This window comes from Carassius gibelio, chromosome B19 (assembly GCF_023724105.1).
Source record: "Carassius gibelio isolate Cgi1373 ecotype wild population from Czech Republic chromosome B19, carGib1.2-hapl.c, whole genome shotgun sequence".
Classification (NCBI taxonomy): domain Eukaryota; kingdom Metazoa; phylum Chordata; class Actinopteri; order Cypriniformes; family Cyprinidae; genus Carassius; species Carassius gibelio.
Window position 1 is genome coordinate 33664190 of NC_068414.1, and position 22562 is coordinate 33686751.

General features: G+C 34.6%; 1 protein-coding gene across 7 annotated transcripts; it reads left to right on the forward strand.

Moving 5' to 3' along the window:
* Window positions 1–91: 91 nt before the first annotated feature.
* ehmt2 (euchromatic histone-lysine N-methyltransferase 2) lies at window positions 92–21581 on the forward strand. Of its 7 annotated transcripts, none has more exons than XM_052583961.1 (29): window positions 92–198; window positions 713–752; window positions 1434–1529; window positions 1953–2182; window positions 2265–2340; window positions 2435–2523; window positions 3730–3900; window positions 3987–4037; window positions 7408–7540; window positions 7619–7729; window positions 8392–8525; window positions 9769–9912; window positions 10443–10750; window positions 11354–11581; window positions 12453–12535; window positions 12636–12742; window positions 13666–13788; window positions 14422–14493; window positions 14858–14959; window positions 15290–15394; window positions 16012–16166; window positions 16243–16410; window positions 17294–17438; window positions 18475–18552; window positions 18632–18747; window positions 18850–18936; window positions 19006–19084; window positions 20227–20402; window positions 20589–21581. In XM_052583961.1, the coding sequence occupies exons 1-29, from the start codon at window positions 172–174 to the stop codon at window positions 20767–20769; spliced, it is 3615 nt and encodes a 1204-aa protein (XP_052439921.1). In that variant the 5' UTR covers window positions 92–171; the 3' UTR covers window positions 20770–21581. The 7 variants fall into 7 exon arrangements, with proteins under 7 accessions (XP_052439921.1, XP_052439922.1, XP_052439924.1 ...); XM_052583962.1 differs by having other exon boundaries at window positions 1434–1514; XM_052583958.1 differs by having other exon boundaries at window positions 157–273.
* The last annotated feature ends 981 nt before the right edge of the window (window positions 21582–22562 follow it).

Here is a 22562-nt window from a genome sequence, read left to right on the forward strand (position 1 = left end):
TAACATGGTTTTTTAGTTCATGTTATATGAAATAATAAGTCACGTCTTATAAATTCTAAAACAAAATCTAAATTTAGAAAAGATGTATGAATGAAGGAGTCGTAGTGACTTTTATCTTAGCAGTAGTCACGGGTGCGCGCGCTGCGGTTTCCCTCGAGCGCATCCGGCATCATGTCGGCATCTGAGCGCGCACTCGAGGTGAGAAACAAAACACACAATAAAACATACATTTACACGTGCTTGCCGTCATTACAGTGCATCTGCGCCTTCGAGGTTGTGTTATGAGTGTGTTTTCCCGATAGATGATAGAAATGATGCGTTCGGTGTATGCGCTTTTCTGTTTTGTTGCAGCATGCAGCGCTGCAAACAACGGAGTGATTAAACGTACAGATGCAATGATCTTGTCAGAAGATGTTTAAACTAATGCATGCGTTTTACGTTGTTTGTTGGATGGTGCTGTTAAAATATTATGGATGTGACATTTATGACCTATGATTATCAGTTCATTGTATCTTCTCTAATATTTGTAGAATCTGTCCATATTTATTTGACGTGCCCCAAGTGTCTACTTTAAACTTCAGCCGGACTTTAGCTGTTGTTCTGTGTTAAAACATCAGATTTAAAATCGGTTTTAATCATATTTTAGCATGTTGTCATTGTTTCTGGATTATATATCATGTTTAACTGTTTATTTTTTATTATTTTGATTCAGACCCCATCAGAAGGGAGCTCTCCTCAATCCAAACAGGAAGGTGAGGGTATATTAATCTTTCATTAGTAGAGCTGCACTGTATATTTTAGTATTGGCCAACATGTTTTCTGTATCACCTTATTACTTTATTTCTTAGATACATTTGGATTTAATCTGCAGTACATTAACCTGTTTTGTCTCCTGGTTTAACTTCACTTTATTATAAGTTCCCATTAAAAAAAAACAACAACAAAAAAAGAAAACAGGTAAAATTTTATAGATGTTTAAGAATATAAATTATTATATGGATTTTTTCATCAATAATAGATTGTATGCCATTATTAGTATCAGCCTGATTTTCTATTGTGTTCTTTCTTTCGTTTATACTGCACATTATCAGTATGGTATATAAAATTCAAGATTTAATGTTTTTTTTATTTTTTAAGAAAAATCATTTTAAATATAGGCCTACATGTCTTTATTTTGTGAGCATTTCCTCAAATAAATGCATTATGGTGTTTGTTTGCTGGTGATTAAAAAAAAATTGTGCATGTAAAATTTTTGATTTAATTATCATTCAGTTCAAGCAAATAAAACCTGAAATCAGGGTACACACAAAGAATATCACGTTTAAAATGATTAAAGAGTTTTGTAACATTTGCCTAAATTTCTGTAGATGTGTTTCTTTATTAATTTGTATTAGATTTTTCTTTGTCTAATTGTTTTGGCTTTGTTTTGTTAGTGGAGCTGATTTCGCCTGTAAAGGGAAAACAGATGGAAGACGGGACGGGACGTCCCACCACATCCACTAAATCACTCCTAGGTGAGTCAAGCACAGGTGCGTTTGTGCAGGTGTCCAGAACTACTGTACTTTCTGACTTTTCTTCATCATCACATTCAGTTTTTCTGGCCTTGTCATTGCGAATGTTTCGTTTACATTTGTGGCTAAAATAGATGTGTGCAAAATGTAAAATGCATTTTAGAGCACACAAACACAAAAGGCCTTAAAGGGTCCCTAAATAAATTGGGTTTTATAATATTTAAGATTATAAGAAGTCCTACCTATCATAAATGATATGATGGAGATTTTAAATGTCATTTTATGAGGTCTTACATTTTGGTGTAAAGTCATTATTAAACATTATTAAACTTCAGAAGGCTATGATCCAGTTACATAGTTGAAACACTTCAAAACAAGAAAAATAAGATCTTGGTGATAACTAGAGTAATAATAATTAGTTTTTATTCATGCTCGTCACAGGTAGTGCTGGTAAAAGTGCCTCTCCCTCCACCTCGTCTCTCTCGTCTCCGTCATCTGCGTCCGGCAGAGCTAAAATGAGCGTCTGTGGTCCGAGCAGTAAGACGACTCCGTCTTCCTCCTCATCTTCATCACTCTCCTCGTCCTCATCCTCCTCAGCTATGCCTTCAGCCGGTCCTCCTGCTAAAGTCCACCGCGCACGCAAGACCATGAACAGACCGCCGTTCCCACAGGTTCCTTCACTTATGATGAAACACAGTCATGATGAGCTCGACTCGATTTAATAAACCATAACTGTCCTGTGTTTCTGATCAGATGAAGTCTGTGGAGTCGATCGCAGCAGCTACACCTGAGAAACCCGTCAGCAGCGTGAAAACAGACGCTGATGCAGGTGTGTGTTAATTGGCATTAATCTGTTTGTATTGTGTGTACCTCTGTCATCAGTAGCAGGTTTGCAGCTGTTACGTGTTTTTCTCTGTATGCAGTAATGAAGAAGCGTAAAGTGGGGTTGGACTCTGATGCTGCAGTCAGTCCTGCAGGAACTCCAGAGAAAGTCCCAAAGCCACAGACAGAGGTGAGATGAAGAGCACACATTTGATGAAATTCTGGTAATGATAAACGATACCAGTGTTCAATAAATAAATAACAACAGTAATTAGGAATGCAAGATATTGGATTTTTGCAGATATCCGATATGCCGATAATTTTCAACTCGTTTTGGAAAATTTTCCGATAACTACATAATTACTTTTAATTTTGGATAGTTTTTAGCAGAAACTTATTTGTTACAATTAAATAAACAACAATAAAGTGACAGTACATTGAAGATTTGAAAATAATCATAAACTATATATAAATCACTGCATTTTCCTTTTTTTGCAGAAAGATGCATTAGTAACCTTAAAATTGTATTTTATTTATTATATTTAACATTTGTAAATGGCCTAAAGCTAAATAGTTGTAAAATGCTGATGTGATCTAATTGCACTGTTGATGTGATATAATCACTAGCACACACTGAGCACGTTTGAAATAATGTTTTCCTCTTTTTGGCAAGACATATCGGCATCATATTTCATATCCGTCCGATGTGGCTACTTACATTTAATGCCATTATTGACCGATTCCAATATTGGTCCAATAATATTGTACATCCCTAAATAATAATATTTGTTGTTTTTAATCATTGTTTGTGTTATCGGTATCGCTCATCATAGCAATATTATTAAATGGCCAATGTTCATTAAATAAACAAATGAATAATAATTATTTATTATTAATATGGATTTTAATTATTGTTATTGGGATCTTTATAATAGTAATATGATTAAAAGTATATATTTTAAATAAACAAGTTAACAGTGATAATATTGATGATATTAACCATCATCATCATTTTTTTTACTTATTGTTATTGGTGTCTTTTAGCATGAATTAATAAATTGTAAATAATAATAATAATTGTTTTTGTTGTTGTTTTTACTGTTTTTGCTGTTGTTATTTTTAATTATTAGTATTGATATTGGTTATCATAGGAAAATGATTCAAAGTTTCAATATTTAATAAATAATAATAATAAATGAATGTTATTGGTGTCTTTTATTATCGAATGAATGAATGCATAAATAAATAAATCTATTATTATTATTGCTGTTGGAATAAATCAGATGTCTCCAGTTCCATTGTGTGTTTTATAGTAAACAGCAACAGCTTTGATTCCACTGCTCATCATAGTTAATGTAATATTATCGTATGTAAATACTTCTCTGTGTTTTTCCAGCCTACACTTAACATGTCTCCAGCAGCGGGGAAGGTGGAGGCAGTTGCCACGGCGACTAAAGAGCATCACAGTGGTTGGCTGGAGGATCTGGATGAGGAGGCAGATGAGGAAGATTTCCACCTGCTCTACAACAGTTACTCTGGAGACGATATGATCTACTCTGACAGCAAGGTGAGCAGATCACACAGACCTGAAGCCTCTGATAATGAGTCTAACAGAGTCTGAGGATCTGACAGTCTTGTGCTTTTGTTTTGCAGTCAGATGATGGGATGGTAGAGACGCTGGAGGCGGAGCATCTGTCTGATAATGTGAGTGATTCTGACCAATGGAAGTGCACCTTATTTTCATACAGTTTCAGGATTTTTTTGGATGTTTTTTTTTTCATTATTTGATGCCAATATCTTGAGATAAGGGTTAAAATTATCATTAACTAAAACTAAAATCATAAAACATTTTCTTTAAGCTAGTTGTTAAGGGAATTTTTTTTTTTCTAAAATAACTGGAACTGAATAAACAAAGGCTGAAACTATATAGATGTTAAAAAAAGTAATAAAATGCACTAAAAGATTGCTAAAACTTTAATATTAAGATGGAAACAAAATATAAAAATGTTATCTAGTTCAAAATATTAGAAGAAACCATAAGGGTATATTAGTGATGCTAAAATAACATCAGGATGGCTGATAAGATTATGGAAACCTGGATATCAGGATTACTGATATAAAATGTGACTTCCAGGCCAGAAAAAGTCTAGAAAAAAAAAGATAATAATATATTAAAAAGTCTTTAAAATTAATACAATAATTAAAATATCAATACATTAATATATATATATATATATTAGGGATGTCAAATTTCGATTATTTCCATGATCGATCGTCGTTTAAATTAACGATCAATTAATCGATTAATCGTTAACCATAATACTGCAAAATGCGTCTATTGCAGGCACGCAGTCAGCGGTATGACAGGATGTGCAAAAGCCACACACACACACAAAACGCTTTCTTACTTGAATTAAAGAGGTTTTAGTCTGAATAAAATGCTAGTAGCAGGATCATAAAATGAATAGATGCGATTATGATCATTTGATAAAATGAAGAGAGCGCGCCATACTTTTGAGGTCATTTTACTTTGTTTGACAGTTTCCAATCCCGCACGGAGAACGCTGAACGCGCCTCTTTAAATGGTTTTGTGGTGCTCGTTGTTGTATTTTAAAGCACAATTGCAATGTTTTCAACTGACATTATTGTATTTAAAATAAAATTATCCGAAATGTGGAGCACGTGTGACTGCGCTGCACATTAAGTGAACTACATCGGCGCTGCTGCACCAAAACACAGTTGCTCACATTAATTTGATCCTGCTGGATTCTGTCCTAGAAAATGTCAGATTTTTAAAAATCCAGCATACAGCGCATTAGATCGTGACAGTGCATGCGTGCAGACGAGGATGAGCGAGCGCGGCTTTGGCTAAATTTATTTGGAGGTTATTGCTCACGTCTCATTCGGCACAAATGGAAATGTTTCCATATTCGCATTGTATTTGAATGTTAAACTATTATTTATAATGTAAACTAGGCTTGTACTTAACACGCATTCGCATATAGACGGAAAAGATGATCCTCTTATGAGCAAAAACGTCCTTGGCATAACAGCAGAGTGGACCGGTATAATACGGTCTATTTAAACTGACCAGTGTAACCTTTTAATGTTTAGTTGACTATTTTATTTTGATAATGAACAGACAGCGATGTAAGTTTGAATCGCTAGAATATACGTGTGCAGCAGGCTCCGGGGCGATCGAAACAGCTGAGACATTAAAAAAATATATATATTTTCCGCAAAAGTGTTTACTTTCATTTGTGCACACTCACAATAAAAACAGAAGATTTGTGCTCTTGTAAAATAAAGCAAACAAACAGAATGCGTTGTCATCCTTTTTTCTTTTTTTTTGTGAACTTATGGAGCGCCCACACTTCTGTTTTAAATCCGTTAATCTTAATTATTTAAGTCGGATATATTTCGCATAGCCTATTTAAAAAATAAATAAATAAATAAATAAATAAAAAAACATGAAAACAAATTGTTATTTTTATGTTGGGCCTATTACTTAGTAGGCTATAAATTTTCCTTAAAGCATCCCATTTTGTCCCAGGGCTTAGAACCTGTGCCCTAGTCAGGTCGATGCAGAAACTTGTGAACGATGCTCGGCGTCACCGTTTAGTGACAGCAGTGAATGCTCCAGGATTATGTCGGTCACAGCGCCTATTAATCGCTGTTTTGAATCCAGCAATTATTTATTTAGAAATGATAAGATCTGATTATGACAAGTGTGGTATAAAAGCTTTGTTTATTAGAGGAATAATAGGTTAACTGGAAAATGTTAGATCGCGACCATGCTTTTGGACCCCATAGTCTTCATTTACGCGGCTTTGTTCTGGTTTGCCGGTTGGTCACGAATTTGCACAAATTCAGTATATTTAGGCATTGTTTCTTTTCCTAAATCTTCATAGTCTAACCCTCTAATTTCCCAGGTTTATTTTATTATCTTTCGCTTTTAATAACTGTTTTCGCATCTCTTACTGTGGTAAACATGGGAAGGGAAATTAAAGATTTCATGAATTAAGAATTCGTTCGATTTATTAATTTGTTCCCTTATTTCACTTAAATCATGGGTTATTTAGGGAACAAAATGAATGAAACATGGACAATTGCCACATTAATAATTCGTAGGAAAGAATTAACAAGTTGTAGGAATGAATAGACTACCTGTCCTGTCACTGTGTCCCGCAGCCCTGCAAAGCGCACGATATAAAACAGTTATCTGATGAAATGATTAGTAACTACATTTCTATTGCATTTAATGTTGAATAACTTTTATGTTGTTTCTATTTTAATGTACTTTAAAGTTTAAATCACATTAAAAGCTTAATTTGTACATTGTGAATGAATGATGATGCTTTTATATATCGTCACCGTCACTCACAGCCGCTCGCACGTGTTGAGTGCGCATGAGCCGCACGCAGCCCAACATTGAATCGGTTAACCGACCATCGATAGCCTTAATCGATTGCATCTCTTATCGACAATTAATCGATCATCGATTAATCGTTGACATCCCTAATATATATATATATATATATATATATATATATATATATATATATATATATATATATATATATATATATATTATAAAATAAAATAAAAAAATATATTTATTACATTAACACATTTTAATTAACTTAAAAATAAATTTCTCAGCTCTGAAATGTTTTATTGGCTAGGAACTGCCTTTGAAAGTGTATTTGGTGTAAAATATTATGTAGAAAAGGTTAGGGATTTTTGGGAAGCTCACTACAATTAATTTATCAAAATATGTGGGATCTCTAAATAATAAATGAAACCTAACACAATATTTAGACAAGGTTCTCATAGATTTTTTTCTCTATATTTATGAAAGTTTCTCACAAGTAAAGATATTAAGCATTGTAATTGTACTGCAGCAGTGTAAAATTAAATATGCTTATTAATACTCATTATTTGTTATTTTGCTGTGCAGTTGTGTATGTATGCATGTGTATAATGTTTAATATACTGATTAAGTTCTCAGTTCTCAGAGTAGTGTGATGTAAGCTACAGTGAGTGTAACTAACGAGTGTGTGGTGTTTGTCAGAGCTCTGGCTCCGATCGGCCCCTCACATCTTATAAGAAAACATCCGCAGAGAGAGACGAGCCACAATGGAAACTTCAGGGGAAGGGTAAAGGGAGAGACAGACCCCCGGTTGGAGGGCAGGAGGCAGATAAAGGTGAGACAGACCCCTGAGTGTGTGTGTGTGTGTGTGTGTGTGAACAGATGTGAGCAGCTGTCTCTGTGTGTGTGTCAGGTGTGGACTCCAGAGCCGCAGTCACAGTGGGCAGCACTGACTACACTGAGGTTCCTCTGGACTCACTGGACATCTCTGCAGCGGACAGCCTCTCTCTGTCTCCACACGCAGGTGTGTGATGAGCTACACTCACTGCCAGAAGATTGCAAGAGTTAGGCTCTTTTAAAGTTCATGAAAAAAGTCTTTTACCATCACCAAGACTGTGTTTACTTAATCAAAGATACAGTAAAATCAGTTTTACTATTTAAAACAGGTGTTTCTGTGTGAATGTGTTGTTAACTGTTTTTTTTTTTTCTGTGATGTGCAGCTGTATTTTCAGCATCATTCCTCCAGTCTTCAGTGTCACATGATCTTCATAAATCAGTATAATATGCTGAACAGTTGTGCTGCACAATATATTTGTGGAAACTGTGATATACTGCTAGTATTGCTTTAAAAAAAAAAACTTTTATTTAGCAAGAAAGCATTCAATTGAAAAATGTTACAAAAGATTTCTGTTTCCAATAAATGTTTTTTTGAGCTTTCTATTCATCAAAGAATTCAGAAAAATAAAATGTATCATGATTTCCATAAAAATTAATATGGTTATATAATATAATATATGGTTTTATAATTTTTGTTTTGTTTTTAAACATGTTATGGTTATTTTTAAATCATTTTTTATTTAAAGCACTTTGAATTTCCATGGAGTATGAGATAAATTAGCCTTGTCTTTATGGCCAGATACTCCAGTATAAAGCCTGTGTGTGTGACGTCTCATGCTGTGTGTGCAGACGGCAGTGATGCAGAAACCGAGCGTCTGGAGGAGCTTCCTCTGTGCAGCTGCAGGATGGAGGCGCCGCGTGTGGATGGATTCAGCGCTCGCTCCAGCAGAACCTGCATGGCCATCGAGAGCATCAACGGAGAGGTGAGCCCGCTGCTGGGAGCACCTGATTCACACGGGGATTCAATAAAGCACTAAACCAACCAAACAGCTCCGAAGTGATTTACAACATTAGAAGCTTTGATTTGAAGCAAACAAACTAAAAAATCTGGCTGTCGGACAAAAAGAAAGACAGGACTTTTTACTTTATTGAGGGAAAGAAGCATTGCGAATGAGAATCGGATTAGAAGAAAAAGGAGAGATGTTAAACTGCTGATTAAAAGATGTTGGTTATGCATATAGAAACAACACATATGAAAGAGTATTAAGAAGTAAAATATTTAAAAATTGTTTAAATTAAAATTAAAAATGTCATGGAAATGTATATAGTGAAAATATTTTATCGAGCTCAGCTGTAAGATATATTGCCATGTAGGTCTATTGGTGTAAAATAGTATTTTAAAAATATTGTCCAATAAGAGAAAATCATTAGAATTAATTTGTCAGAAGTATGTGGAAGCTCTAATATTTTATCAATATTTTTTATATATTTGTAAAAGCTTCTTGCAAATGATGAAAGAAGACTACTGCAGTGTAAAATAAAATAACTAAAATTCCCATGAAAGTCATTATTTTTATTTAAGAAATAATGTATTTTATATATTATTTTAAACTATAATGACATGAATTGTATGTAATATGTTATGTATTTTTTTCATTGTCTTTATATTGCAAATTGTATTGAATATAGATAATTTTCCAGGTATTGTGCCAATTTATCGGAAATTTATTGGAAATTAACAGAAAATTATCTGTTGATTTCTTCAAAACAATGGGCCATCAGAAACGTTTTCAGAGTTTGCAGTATTCACTCATCGCTGAAAGCACAGTTTTTCATGCTTGCGAATCATCTCATAAGTGCAGACGTGATTAATTGTGTAGTTTAGAGAAATTAATTGATTATAACAGAATTTTGTGAGATCGTCGTGAACTAAGATGAGTGATGAATTTACTGTTAATATAATTAGAGTGTGATTTCTAGGCTATAATATCTATTGAGAATATCTATCAAACATTAGTTTTTGGACACATTCTGCAGCGTTTCAGGTCGGTCTCTCTTCAGTGGTTTTTAAGTTTAAATGAACTGAATTGAGTTGAAATGTTGCTATAAGGACGGCAAAAGCAGCTCACTGTACTCTTGAACAGATCATTTTTATAGCATGTTCATGCTGAGTGACTGATCACCCCCGTCTCTCTCGTGTGGTTCCTCCCGTCCTCTGTGTTTCAGCTGGTGGGCTGCACCAATGTGATCGTGAAGGGGGAGACTATGCGTCCATCCAGCCGCGTGTCTCTAATGGTGTTGTGTGAGACGCACCGTTCACACATGGTGAAACATCACTGCTGTCCGGGCTGTGGATACTTCTGCCTCTCTGTGAGTGTCTCCGACCATAAAAACCATGTTATAGGAAGAGCTAAAAAAGCTAAACGGATTATTTACTCACCTCTGTGTTGTATGTTGTTATTTTACGAAATAGTTAATCCAAAAATTATTTTATTTTATCAACTTTTTTATTTTAGTATTGCTGATATACTAATAAATAAACTATTAGAAATGTAAAAGTAATAATGACAAAAATGACTAAAACCTAAAATTAAAGTAAAAGTAAATAATTATAGACTTTTATTAATTAATTAATTTAGAAATTTTTGTGAATTATTCATTTAAACCGGTCCCTAAAAGCTTTAAAACAGTGATTTTAGGTTAATATTTCCGTAATTTAAAAATTTTTTTTTACTTGTTAATGTTTCTTAATAAAATAAATTAATGGTTAAGTAATATAATGTTATTATAATATATATATTTTACTTTTTCAATTTTAAATGATGAATTATTAAAATTTTATGATAGAAATAATTCGATTTTCAAACAGAAAGCTCAAAGATCCTCCTCTTCGCACACAGGGAACGTTTCTTGAGTGTTGTCCAGACGTTCACATTGCTCACCGCTTCCACCGGGGCTGTGTGTCTGTGCTGGGCGGTGGGCGGAGCCGAGGAGGAGTGGGCGTCGGCCTGCTGTTCTGCCCTCACTGTGGGGAGGACGCATCAGAAGCACGTGAAGTCACCATCCCTCCTGCAGGGCCCTCTTCAGGCTCGAATGTGGTCACTGCAAGTGCATCGTCCACCACAACCACACCCTCACTTCTTCCCTCCGCGCTCGCGGCCACATCACGAGCGCTAAACCACGAGAAGAAGATGGGAGAGCCGATCAAGTGAGTTCAATGCCTTGCTTTATAGTAAAACAGCTAATTTTTATGTTTACCATTTTCACTTCAAAAAAAAATCTTGTTTAACAACGAAAGCTTTTAAAAAACATCACACATTACACGTGTTTTTGTTTACTATTAATTAAATAGTAAACATTTTTTTTGTTTTTGTCAATTGTTGCATTTGTGCAAAAACCAAGTTCTGGCATGAAACTCTAGATGGTGCAGTCCGATAGATCTAACTCAATATGACATAATGACATCATTATCACATGGCACAGCTGATTGGTTCTCTCCTGTATCTGTAGCCAATGAGCTCGCTGCTCAACATTCAAATACTGCAGTGTTTGCTGTAGCAGTTCAGAAACCCTCCACCTTCCCCAGCTCCACCTGTATAGATCTGCTATTCTGGGTTATTCATGTTATATGTGCAGTAGTAAAATTTCTTAAGCTCTTTTCACACTGCATGTCTTCTGTGTGAACGCAGCAGCAACAGCCAAGACCAAATACATTAATCCTGTATATTACCATGCAGATCACTTCGAGAGTTTTCCTGACAGATATGTATTGATTAAAATGTTTAATCTTTAAATGTTTATTTCCACTAAGTGCAAGGATGCGATGTCGTGGAGATGTAAGAAAGGGGGCGGAGCTACAAACTCAGCCAGCCAATGCCACTCCAGGAGAGGATGTGGTTGCCCTTGGCGATGGTGGGGTGGACAGTGTTGGACCGTCGCTCGTCCTGCCCAATGGGAAGCCAGTCTGTCCAAGTGCTATTCCACCAGGGGACAGGAGGGCGGCGCTACAGAGAGCCATTCTCACACAGGACACTGAGAGGTGACCACATGATTAAAATAATGAGTGAAGAAAGAGATGTTCAGAATTGCACATTCTATCATTTCTGGTTCAGTCGTCACACTGACAGTACATTGCATTGTGGGATATAGTTTTCAACTGTATTTTGTAGTCTTTGGTGTTTTATGCATCAAGTTTATTAACGTTAACTAAAACTAAAGCCAGCCAGCTGTTGCCAAGGAAACATTTCCTATTTTCGTTTAGTTTTAACAAGTTTTAGATAATTTGTACTTACAGAAGGGAATTTGACATAACTAGAAACAAAATTATTATAAAAATGTTCTGACTTTTTAAGATTTCCATGTTTTTCCATGAATTTCCAGGTCCATAAATCACAATATAAAAAATTCTTCCAGTATCCAGGGTTTCCATACCCATTTTTTAATTTATTTTTTAAGGTATAAGTACTAAAATAACAAAAATTGCTTAGAGTAACTAAAATTTAAGTATAACCCCCCCCCCCCCCCCCAAAAAAAAACATATAAAATAAAATAAAATATTAAAATAAGTATTTTAAAATAAGTATTAATAAAATAAGTATTTTAGCTAGTAAATAATTCAATAATATTTATTTTTTGTGAACTGTGGCTATTTGAATAACAAATTTGAGACACAAAATGACCAAAACTCAACAAGATGAAAACAGAAAATATAAATTCTAATTCAAAATCTTAATAAAAACTATAATAGAATGTCCATACTGGAATAACAGTATGTTTAATGTGGGGGAAAAACAACATGCATTGCACAGAATAGAGACAAAAACAGTACTGTAGTGTGCTATTCTGAACAAACTCGGGCTAAAGATGATGTTTTTGTCATGTGATCTGCTCGGCTGTCTCTGATTGGTCAGGAGGAAGAAGCTGCGCTTTCATCCCCGTCAGCTGTATCCTGCAGCCAAACAGGGTGAAGCTCAGCGAGTTCTGCTCATGCTCAGTACGTACCTGTGTGTGCTCGTGTGTATATATCACACATCTGTTGAAGGTTTGAGCATCAGAGCTGATATTCTCTGTGTGTGTGTGTGTGTGTGTGTCAGTGGAGGGCATCGACCCGTCGTATCAGTCAGACTCTCAGAACAGACGCTGTGCTCTTCACGCAGCCGCTCAGAGGGGTCTGCTGGAGGTCTGCTACCTGCTCATACAGGTGAGCTCCACATGCACTGGACATGTGAATATATCGATCATACGCTGATGTTTGTGTAGTGCAGTGTTTCCCAAACTGGGCCTTGTGATGAAAAAGTTCATATTTAATTAGATCATTAAATGGAAAAGAAGAAGCATCAAAATACTATACCTTACTAAAATGGCAATATAAAAAAAACTTTTGGTGTAATAATTAAATCATAAAAATGCTAAATTAAAATACAGATTTATGAAACGAGAAAAGTCAAAATAAATGGCTAGTAGTATTTACGTCATAAAATTGCAAAATTATTATTGTTTTTATATTTTATTTTAAATGTAGGTATTTTACTTTTGATTTAATTAAGTGTTTAATGGTTAAATTACAACAGATATTTAATTAATCAAAATAGAAACAAGCATAATAAATTGCATAGTAGTCATTAATTAAAATGCTGAATTAAAACAATCAAAATATAATACTTGATTTTAATAATTGACACATAAAAATGCTAAATAATTTTTTATTTTAAAATGATAGGTTTTTATTTTAAGTACCTTAATTTGATTTATTTTTAATAAATAATTTTACTTATATAATTAGTTAAACCATAAAAATGTTAATTAAAATACATAATTTGAAAATGAAAAAAATAAAAAAAATAAAAGATGCAATGAATTAAATCTCAAATGCTAAATTAAAAGAAATAAATGATAAAAATGATTGTTTATTTGCTTGTCATGTGACCCTTAGCTGACATTAGAGAAGATGTAAATATTAGGGGGGGTTCAAGACGGTACTTTAGGTCAAAGGCTGAGAAAAAAGTTTGGGAATCACTGCTGCAGAGAATTACTATAGTTTTTTGAGTAGTGGGCTTGTCTCAGTTTGTATCTGAAGAAAGTTTTCATTAAAATTCCTGCTTTTGTGCTGTGGATAATTTTCAGGCAGGCGCTAAGGTGGACGCCCAAGATAAGACCCTGAGGACCCCTCTGTTAGAGGCAATAGTGAACAATCATGTGGAGGTGGTGAAATACCTGATCCAGAGCGGAGCCTGCGTCTATCACGCAGTGAGTAACACACACACACACACACACACACTCCTGATCCAGAGCCTTTGTTGTCTGTAATTTCTGACAGTGGACCAATGAAAACATAATGCATGTTAATCATAATTGCTGTTACACTCTTGAGTTTGGGATTATTAAAAAAATAAAAAATAATCAACAGTCTGGGGTCAATTGTTCATCATATCCTGGCAGTTCTTGACTTAAAAAATAGATTAAACCATGTTATTTGAATATTCATAACATTCATAACTAAATATTCAGATTTTGTGTGAAGTTAAATGCATTTTGGCAGACAAAGTGCAACTTGAGTTGCATTCAGGCTGTGCATTTGATCAGTTCATGTATGAATCAAACACATGATGTTATGAGTGTGTCCTGTCAAATAATATTTGTCAAATTTAAAATAAAAATCCTGCATCAGGCACAGCACGAGACACAATGACAATGTTCGTGTGTTAATGTTTTGTGAGCCTATCCAGCTGAACCCACTAGATGAAGAACATGTGGCGCTGCTGCATTGTTCATTCAAAATATTAGAGAAAAATTAGAAAATAAATGCGGAGAAGATCTTGTTTACGGCTAAACTGAACCAAGCCGTTCACACAGATGGCATATTTATCACATTTTCTATAGGGACATCTATCACCGCTGCACTCGGCTCTCGCACAAGAGAGACGCATGTTTAGAAAGCCATGTAAAATTAATGTAAGTTCAACTTCTTTTCCACATGCTTTTAAATGAAAAAGTACTCTTTGTGATGGGTTTCGACCCTTTATATTAAACTTTGCATATATACATTATGCTGTTTTGTTTCTAACTGTTTAAGCAGCTTTTAATAAATATGTTTGGTTAATAACCCTGGTTTTAAACTTTATCCCCTTTTTTTCACAGATAGTTGATTTTAATGCTTTTAATAAAAGTGTAATAGTAATGTGTCCTTTTGCTCGTGGTCTCAGGAGAGAAGCCAGAAGCCTGTTTTCCTCCTAACTGAACTCATGCTTATCAAATATTGATCATATTGAAGTACACAGTTGTAATTGATTGTTGAATGGTGTGTGTGTGTGTTCAGGAAGAGGACGGATCTACAGGTCTTCATCACGCTGCTAAACTGGGGAACCTGGAGGTGCTGATGCTGTTACTGAGCACCGGACAGGTGGACCTAAACGCCCAGGTGTGTGTGCATCAACTCATTAGTGCAGCTCTTGTAGTTTTCAACCAAAGAGTGTCATTTCAAATGTGAAGACACGCATGAGTGTTAATCAGGTTTTTTCTTCTGAATTGTTAATCATAAACTTGCATTAGTGTGTTAACATTTTGCAATTGCCAGTTTATATCTTGCAATTCTGAGAAAACATTTTGAATTGTAAGATACAAACTCAGAATTATGAGAAAATGTCACAACTGTGAGATAGGAAGGAGCAATTACCCTTTTTGTTATAAATATATAATTTTTCTTTTTTTAAAAGCTTCCCCTAGCTGTTACCTCGTCTCTGTGTTTCAGGATAGCGGCGGCTGGACGCCCATCATATGGGCAGCAGAACATCGACATATAGATGTGATCAGAGCTCTGCTCAACAGAGGAGCTGACGTCACACTCAGAGACAAAGTGAGTCTGGCAGGAAATGAGAGAGCGTCTCACCACTGGAGGGGACCAGCTTCATATATATATATATATATGCAGATATGCATCTAAACCATTAATTTCCAAGTCGTCAGTTTAATCACCACTTTCTATTAATGCTCTGCTTTCATGGATGCACAGAGATTGCACACAGAAACTTGCAGTCAATACAGACTTTTATTGATAAAATACAGATACTGAATCCTGAATGGCTGCACTATATTTCTCAGCAATGAGGTGCTAAAATCAGAGATTTGGAAGATAAACTCACAGCTTCATTGTTTGTTGAGAGACATACAGACTCATTTAACTTAATTCACACATGCAACTTTAATCTCTTTCTCTCACTCTTTAAAAACAGTCAATTGGCGATTTTATGAACACTACTTTGATTTGATTGGCCATCTCAGTTATTGTGGCATTGATGAGCGCTATTAGATCGCTGAGCAGGCCAGGCTGAAAATATAACCTTTAAACCTTTCTGTCTTCCTAAAAAACAGAGTGGAGTGCAGCAGATCAATGCAAGAATTTCAGATATTGGGCGGGAAAGATTCATTGTCTATGGTGGCCCTGTCTCACTGTGTGTGTGTGTGTGTGTGCAGGAGATGAACGTTTGTCTGCACTGGGCGTCGTTCGCAGGCAGCGCTGAGATAGCGGAGCTGGTCCTGAACGCCGGCTGTCCTCTGTCGTCTGTGAATCTTCATGGAGACACACCGCTGCACATCGCGGCTCGCGAGGGCTTCATCGACTGTGTCACGTGAGTCACACACCGTCCGAGAGCTGCTTTCAGTGTCATACACTCATCTGACGTCTTCTGTTCCTCTTTACTCCAGGCTGTTTCTGTCTCGAGGCGCTGACATCGACATTATGAACAAGGAGGGCGACACGCCGCTGTCTCTCGCCCGCTGTGACACGCCCGTCTGGGTGGCGCTTCAGATTAACAGGAAGTTACGTAGAGGAATCTCCAACCGTGTCGTACGGACAGAGAGGATCATATGCAGGTCAGTGTGTGCTCTCTAATATTGAGAATTACTTCAATGAAATAACCTTTAGTATTATTTATGTACTATTAGTATTTCTTGTTTTTTATTTACTTTTATCATTCTTATTTTTTTATTTTGTTTAGATTTTAAATTTAAAAAAAAAAAAAAATCTGTAATTTTTTTTATAAAAAAAGTATTTAAATATTATTATTTAATTAATAATAATAATACTTATTCCAGTTAGTTGCCAAAGCAACATTTCTTTTTCCTTTTTAAATATTTTTTTAATATAGAGTATATTTCTATTTTGCTTTGATTTATTTTTGTTACAATTTTAGTAATTTTAATAATTTAGTAATTCTTCATCATATTTATTTTAATTATTTACCGAGGCAACCTTTCTAATTTTTTAGTAATTTTATGTGCTTAAGTCATATTTATTATTTTTCTTAAAATGTTTTTTAAGAAAGCTTTGTGATTTTAGTACTTCAACTTTTTATTTTAGTTAGTTGCTAAGGCAGCATTTTTAAATTAGTAAAAGTAGAAATTTAGAATTTTAGAAATTTAGAAAAGTAGAATATTTGAAAGTATTTTTTATTAATATTTTAATATTTCCGTATCTCTATTTTAATTGTATTTTAATAATTTTAGTCATTTTTTTTAAGTTTAAGAAATTTAGAATTTTTATATATAAAGCTTTTTATTATTTTTAATGTCTTTTCATTTACTTGTAATAATTTTTAAGTTTCTGATTTTCATTTAAGTGTCAGCTTATGTTTAATATGTATTTTTAATATTATTTACCCTCAGTTTTATTTAAATTATTTCTTTAGTTTACTTTAGTTGTAGCTAATAACGCTGGTGTATGCGCACGCGTGTGTGTGTGTGTGTGTGTGTGTAGTGATGTGGCTCAGGGTTACGAGAACGTTCCCATCCCGTGTGTTAATGGTGTGGATGATGAAGGCTGTCCATCTGACTACAAATACATCGCAGAGAACTGTGAAACATCCACCATGAACATCGACCGCAACATCACACACCTGCAGGTGCCACACAATACACTGTACACAAAACACACTTCACACACAACGCTCAATTTCATACAGAAAATAATAAAAGGAACAATCATATTTAATGATATTTATTCATATGCACTGAACTAGGGCCGGGACGATAAATTGAGGCAGATTTTGCTTGTGTGTTCGGCTGAGTCTATAATTTAACTTCATCTTAAAATGCTTTTATGATCAAGATTAATGTTAACACAGCCCACTGTGAACACCTTTGTAATTTGCTTCAACCTTTTCAAATGTTCTGAATGATTATTTTAGGATCAAGTGTGTGTGTGGATTTAGAAACAAGCAGACAGCTTTTTTCTGAAGCGTGCAGTGCCATCTGCTGTTCAAAACTGAGCTCAGAATCCATTCAAGAAAGAATCACGATGCATTCGGAAAATCTCAGAATCGATGCAGAATCATTTCTCAATTCACGATGCATTGATTTATTTTCCCAGCCCTAGAAACTTCAATAAAGAGCTATATTTTTCAACATGGACTATTGCTAAGTTTGGGGTCAGTAAGATCTTTTTAATGTTTTTGAAAGAAGTCTCTTTGGCCATGACTGCATTTGTTTGATTTAAACTGCAGTAAAAATATACTCATTACTCCAGTCTTCAGTGTCACATGATCCTTCACAAGTATAAATGTATAATTGTCTCTACTGTCATTTTTTGTAAATTAATTTAATGCAGTCTTGGTGAATAAAATAATTCATTGCCTGTCAGCAAACTTCTTACATCTATGAACAGTTTTGAGATGCGAACGAATCATTGAATCGTTGCTTTGAACGGATTCACAGCATAATTTAGATTTTAGTTTTTCTCAAATCAATTCAGACTCTTTTTTTTTTTTTTTGTGACTAAACCAACCAAAAAGACCTGTTCTCAAGTCAGTGTCAATGAAAGAAAAAGAAATAATTATTTGCAGATAAAAAAAGCATTAGAAAAAACACTTTGGACATTAGAAACCAAAATATTTAGACATCAGATGTATTGTGCTGACCTCAGAGAGCTGTGTGTTTCAGCACTGCAGCTGTACAGACGACTGTTCCTCCAGTAACTGTCTCTGTGGACAGCTCAGCATCCGCTGCTGGTACGACAAGGTAAAACACTCTTCATCATCTCTCTGATGAGCTCCACAGTCAGCGTGGATCCTGTCTAACAGCACACGTGTGTTCTCAGGATCATCGCCTCCTTCAGGAGTTTAATAAAATCGAGCCCCCTCTGATCTTCGAGTGCAACATGGCCTGCTCCTGCCATAAAACCTGCAAGAACCGAGTGGTTCAGGCTGGAATCAAGTAAGCCAGGATTATTTTATTAATCAGTTTGATGTATTGAGATGATCTGCATGTCGAAGGTGTTTTAAAGAAGAGCTGGCTGAAGTGGATGGTGTGTTTCAGGGTGCGTCTGCAGCTCTACCGGACGGAGAAGATGGGATGGGGCGTCAGAGCGCTTCAGGACATCCCTCAAGGAAGTTTCATCTGCGAGTGAGTGAAAGCGCTCAGGCCCGTTGTTTTCAGTAGCTGTTGTTTCTGCTGTAACGTGTGTGTGTGCAGGTATGTTGGCGAGCTGATCTCTGACGCAGAGGCAGACGTGAGAGAGGACGATTCGTACCTCTTTGATCTGGACAACAAGGTGTGTGTGTGTGTGTGTGTGTGTGTGTGTGTGTGTGTCTCACTGATTCAGTCCAGATTGTTGACTGTCTGAACGCCTGTTTTCAATAGTAGTGGCAAAATTATGCAAACTACAGACGAACGTTGCTGACACACATTTGCAACAAACACAACACAAATCTGCATGCTTGTTCATGTCACTGCATAATTGTAAACAGTAACATCTGCTTTTAAACAAAGTGTAATGTAAATAGCACAGCACAAATACATAACGAATTTGAGAACCAATGAAAACATGTTTGATTTGCTGACCAAAAATAGCTTGCATGGTGTTTATTCATACACTTTGATGCAAAATGCAATGCAATATAAACGTCACCTATGTGCAATGTTAATAATAATTAGTACTTTTTATAATTTAATTTAGGTTTTTTTTTTTTTTTTTATAATTTTGCCAATTACTATTTAGATTTAAATGCATTTTTATTTAATTGTATTTTTTTAATATTAGTGCTTACAATTTATCCCAGTCAGTTGCCAAGGGACAGTTTCTAATTTTTGTTTATTATTATTTACAATTAACATTATTATAATTTTGGTTAATATATTGAATAAGCTTCTATTGTTATCATTTCAGTTTCATTTTGATTTACATCTTAGTAAATATTTTTTGTAATTTTACTCTGGTTGTCATTTAAATTTGTTTTTTACATTACTATTTATATTTAAATTATAATTCTTATTTATTTCCAGTTTGTAATTTTACTGTTTCAACTGAAATTTATTTCAGTCAGGAAATATTTTATATATATATATATATATATATGTATGTATGTATATATATACATTATATATTATAGTTTATATTGAAACATTTAATTTGTTTAACTTTTATTATTTTGTATTATTTACATTTGAGATATATATATATATATATATATATATATATATATATATATATATATATATATATATATATATATATATATATATATATATATATATTTATATATTTATTTATTTATTTATTTATTTTTATTTTGATTGATCTATTGAATTCACTTTTATTTTTATAATTTCAGTTTAATTTCTATTTTCTTTTAGATAATTTTTTTTTTATAGTTTTAGTTAACTGTGATAACCCTGTCTTTCTGTCTGTCTCAGGACGGTGAAGTGTACTGTATCGACGCCCGTTATTACGGTAACATCAGCCGCTTTATAAACCATCTGTGTGACCCCAACATCATCCCGGTGCGTGTGTTCATGCTGCACCAGGACCTGCGCTTCCCTCGCATCGCCTTCTTCAGCTCCAGAGACATCTTCACCGGGCAGGAGCTCGGGTGAGACGTGTTTGTGTCTGTACTGACGAAAGCTGCACTTAATTGCTTTATGAATTTATTGCTCACGACCTCGTGACTCGATCTCAAGGAATTTATGGCTGTATTTTGCATCCTGTTCCTGTTTAGACATTTTCCCCCTGTTTGTTTTATGATCACTGATTTTTTTTTTTTTTTTTTTTCTGACAGGTTTGATTACGGCGATCGTTTCTGGGATATCAAGAGCAAGTACTTCACCTGTCAGTGCGGCTCAGAGAAGTGCAAACATTCGGCGGAGGCCATCGCGCTGGAGCAGAGCCGGCTGGCTCGTCTGGACGTCTGCCCCGAAGCGGCCGGTGACGCCGGACTCACTGTGATGGGACACTCGTGAAGAGACCCTGTGTCTAATGCACACATGATCAGCTCTCAGACGTGTGTTTGTGTATGATTATCACACAGAAGGTTGTGTTTGCATTATCAAATGATTCATTTCTTCCCTCGGCCAGGACACAGGAAGTTATAAAATGACACCGTGGCCTAAAGTTCAGCACACGCAAATGCGGTTTCAAAATACCAGCAGGAAGTGAGATTCAAATTCAAGGCTATCATTTCTGCTCGGATCAGGAGGGAATATGTTAACGAACCTGTGATTTCATGCAGATCACAAACAGACCCTCATTTTCATTAAAAACCATGAGTTTTTTTTTTTTTTGTATGTGTAATTGTTTTAATAAATACGGTTTTATACAGAAATGTCTTTTCCTTTTGTTGTTCAGAAATTACCAGGGTAATCAAATGCAATAATTCAATTATCGTTTTTATTTTTTTTATTACTGTCGAATCATAAATCCCCATTAGCTGTGATACTGAGGTGGTACATTAATACAGAGAAGGTATCACATGGTAATATTGTGGTATTTAATATATACCACACATTTTACATGATCGCCTACTCCATAAAGTATAAATCATAAAATACAGTGGAATTGTAGATGGTGTTTTGTGAGAAGTGTGATGAGATGTTTTACAGTTTTCATGTTCCACATTCTTCCTCGTGTGTTGACCTGAATTTTTAGTCAAAGTGTGTCAAAGTGAATGTAGTAATAAAACCGTATTACTGACAGATAAAGCAATGATCCAGGGTCAGTGCTGTCAAATCAATGATTAATCGCATCCAAAATAAATACTGTTGTTTACAGGATATATGTGTGTGTACTGTGTAGATTTATTATGTATATATAAATACACACGCATGCATATATATAAAAGAAATGCTATGTTTCTATATTAACTATATGTATAACATAAATTAAATGAATATTAATGTAGACATGTAAATATTTTTAAATATTCACTGTATGTGTGTCTATGTGTATATATATATATATATACAGTACACACACACACACACAACAAAACTTATTTTGGAAGCGATTAAGCATTTTACAGCACTTTAAACTCTGTTTTTTTTTTTTTTATGTGTTAATGGTGAAATCCAAAGATTAGAAACTGAAATGGCAGACTGGGCCCTAATTGAAGAGGACCGCTTTATCACAAAGGAGCAGGAAGAGAAGTAGGCCTGTCACTTTTAAATAGAAGCGAACAATCTCTTCACACATATAGGCTACGAACAGGATATTCAAATCTTAATCAAACATTATATATTATAGAGGACTATTTGGATGAAATGTACTTCATATGAAAGAGAAAGGATAACTTGAAGAACTACAATCCTTTAAAGAATTTGCATTAAGAAACATCCTAAATGATGGTCCTAATGCAGGAAAACAAATGAGTGCAATCATAATGTTTATTATGGATTGTGAATTAATAGAATAAGAAAATCATTTTAAGATAAAGTAAAAATTAAAGCATTTTATATATATATATATATATATATATATATATATATATTCAGAGTATTTATCCAGCAGTAACACTGCCGGACACGGACAACACTGTAAGGATAGGTTTAGGTTTAGGATAGGTGTAGACTTTAATAAAACACAATCTAAAAGGTAGAAAAAAGTATGTATTGTTGGTTTCCTGTAGCTGTATCCATTCTAGCTTCAACCACGAATAACACATAATTACTGTCAGGGTAGATTTAGGGTTGTGGTAGGTGTAGATGTTAATAAAGCATAATTTGACAAGCAGCATTTTAGACTACTACCCACTGTTTGG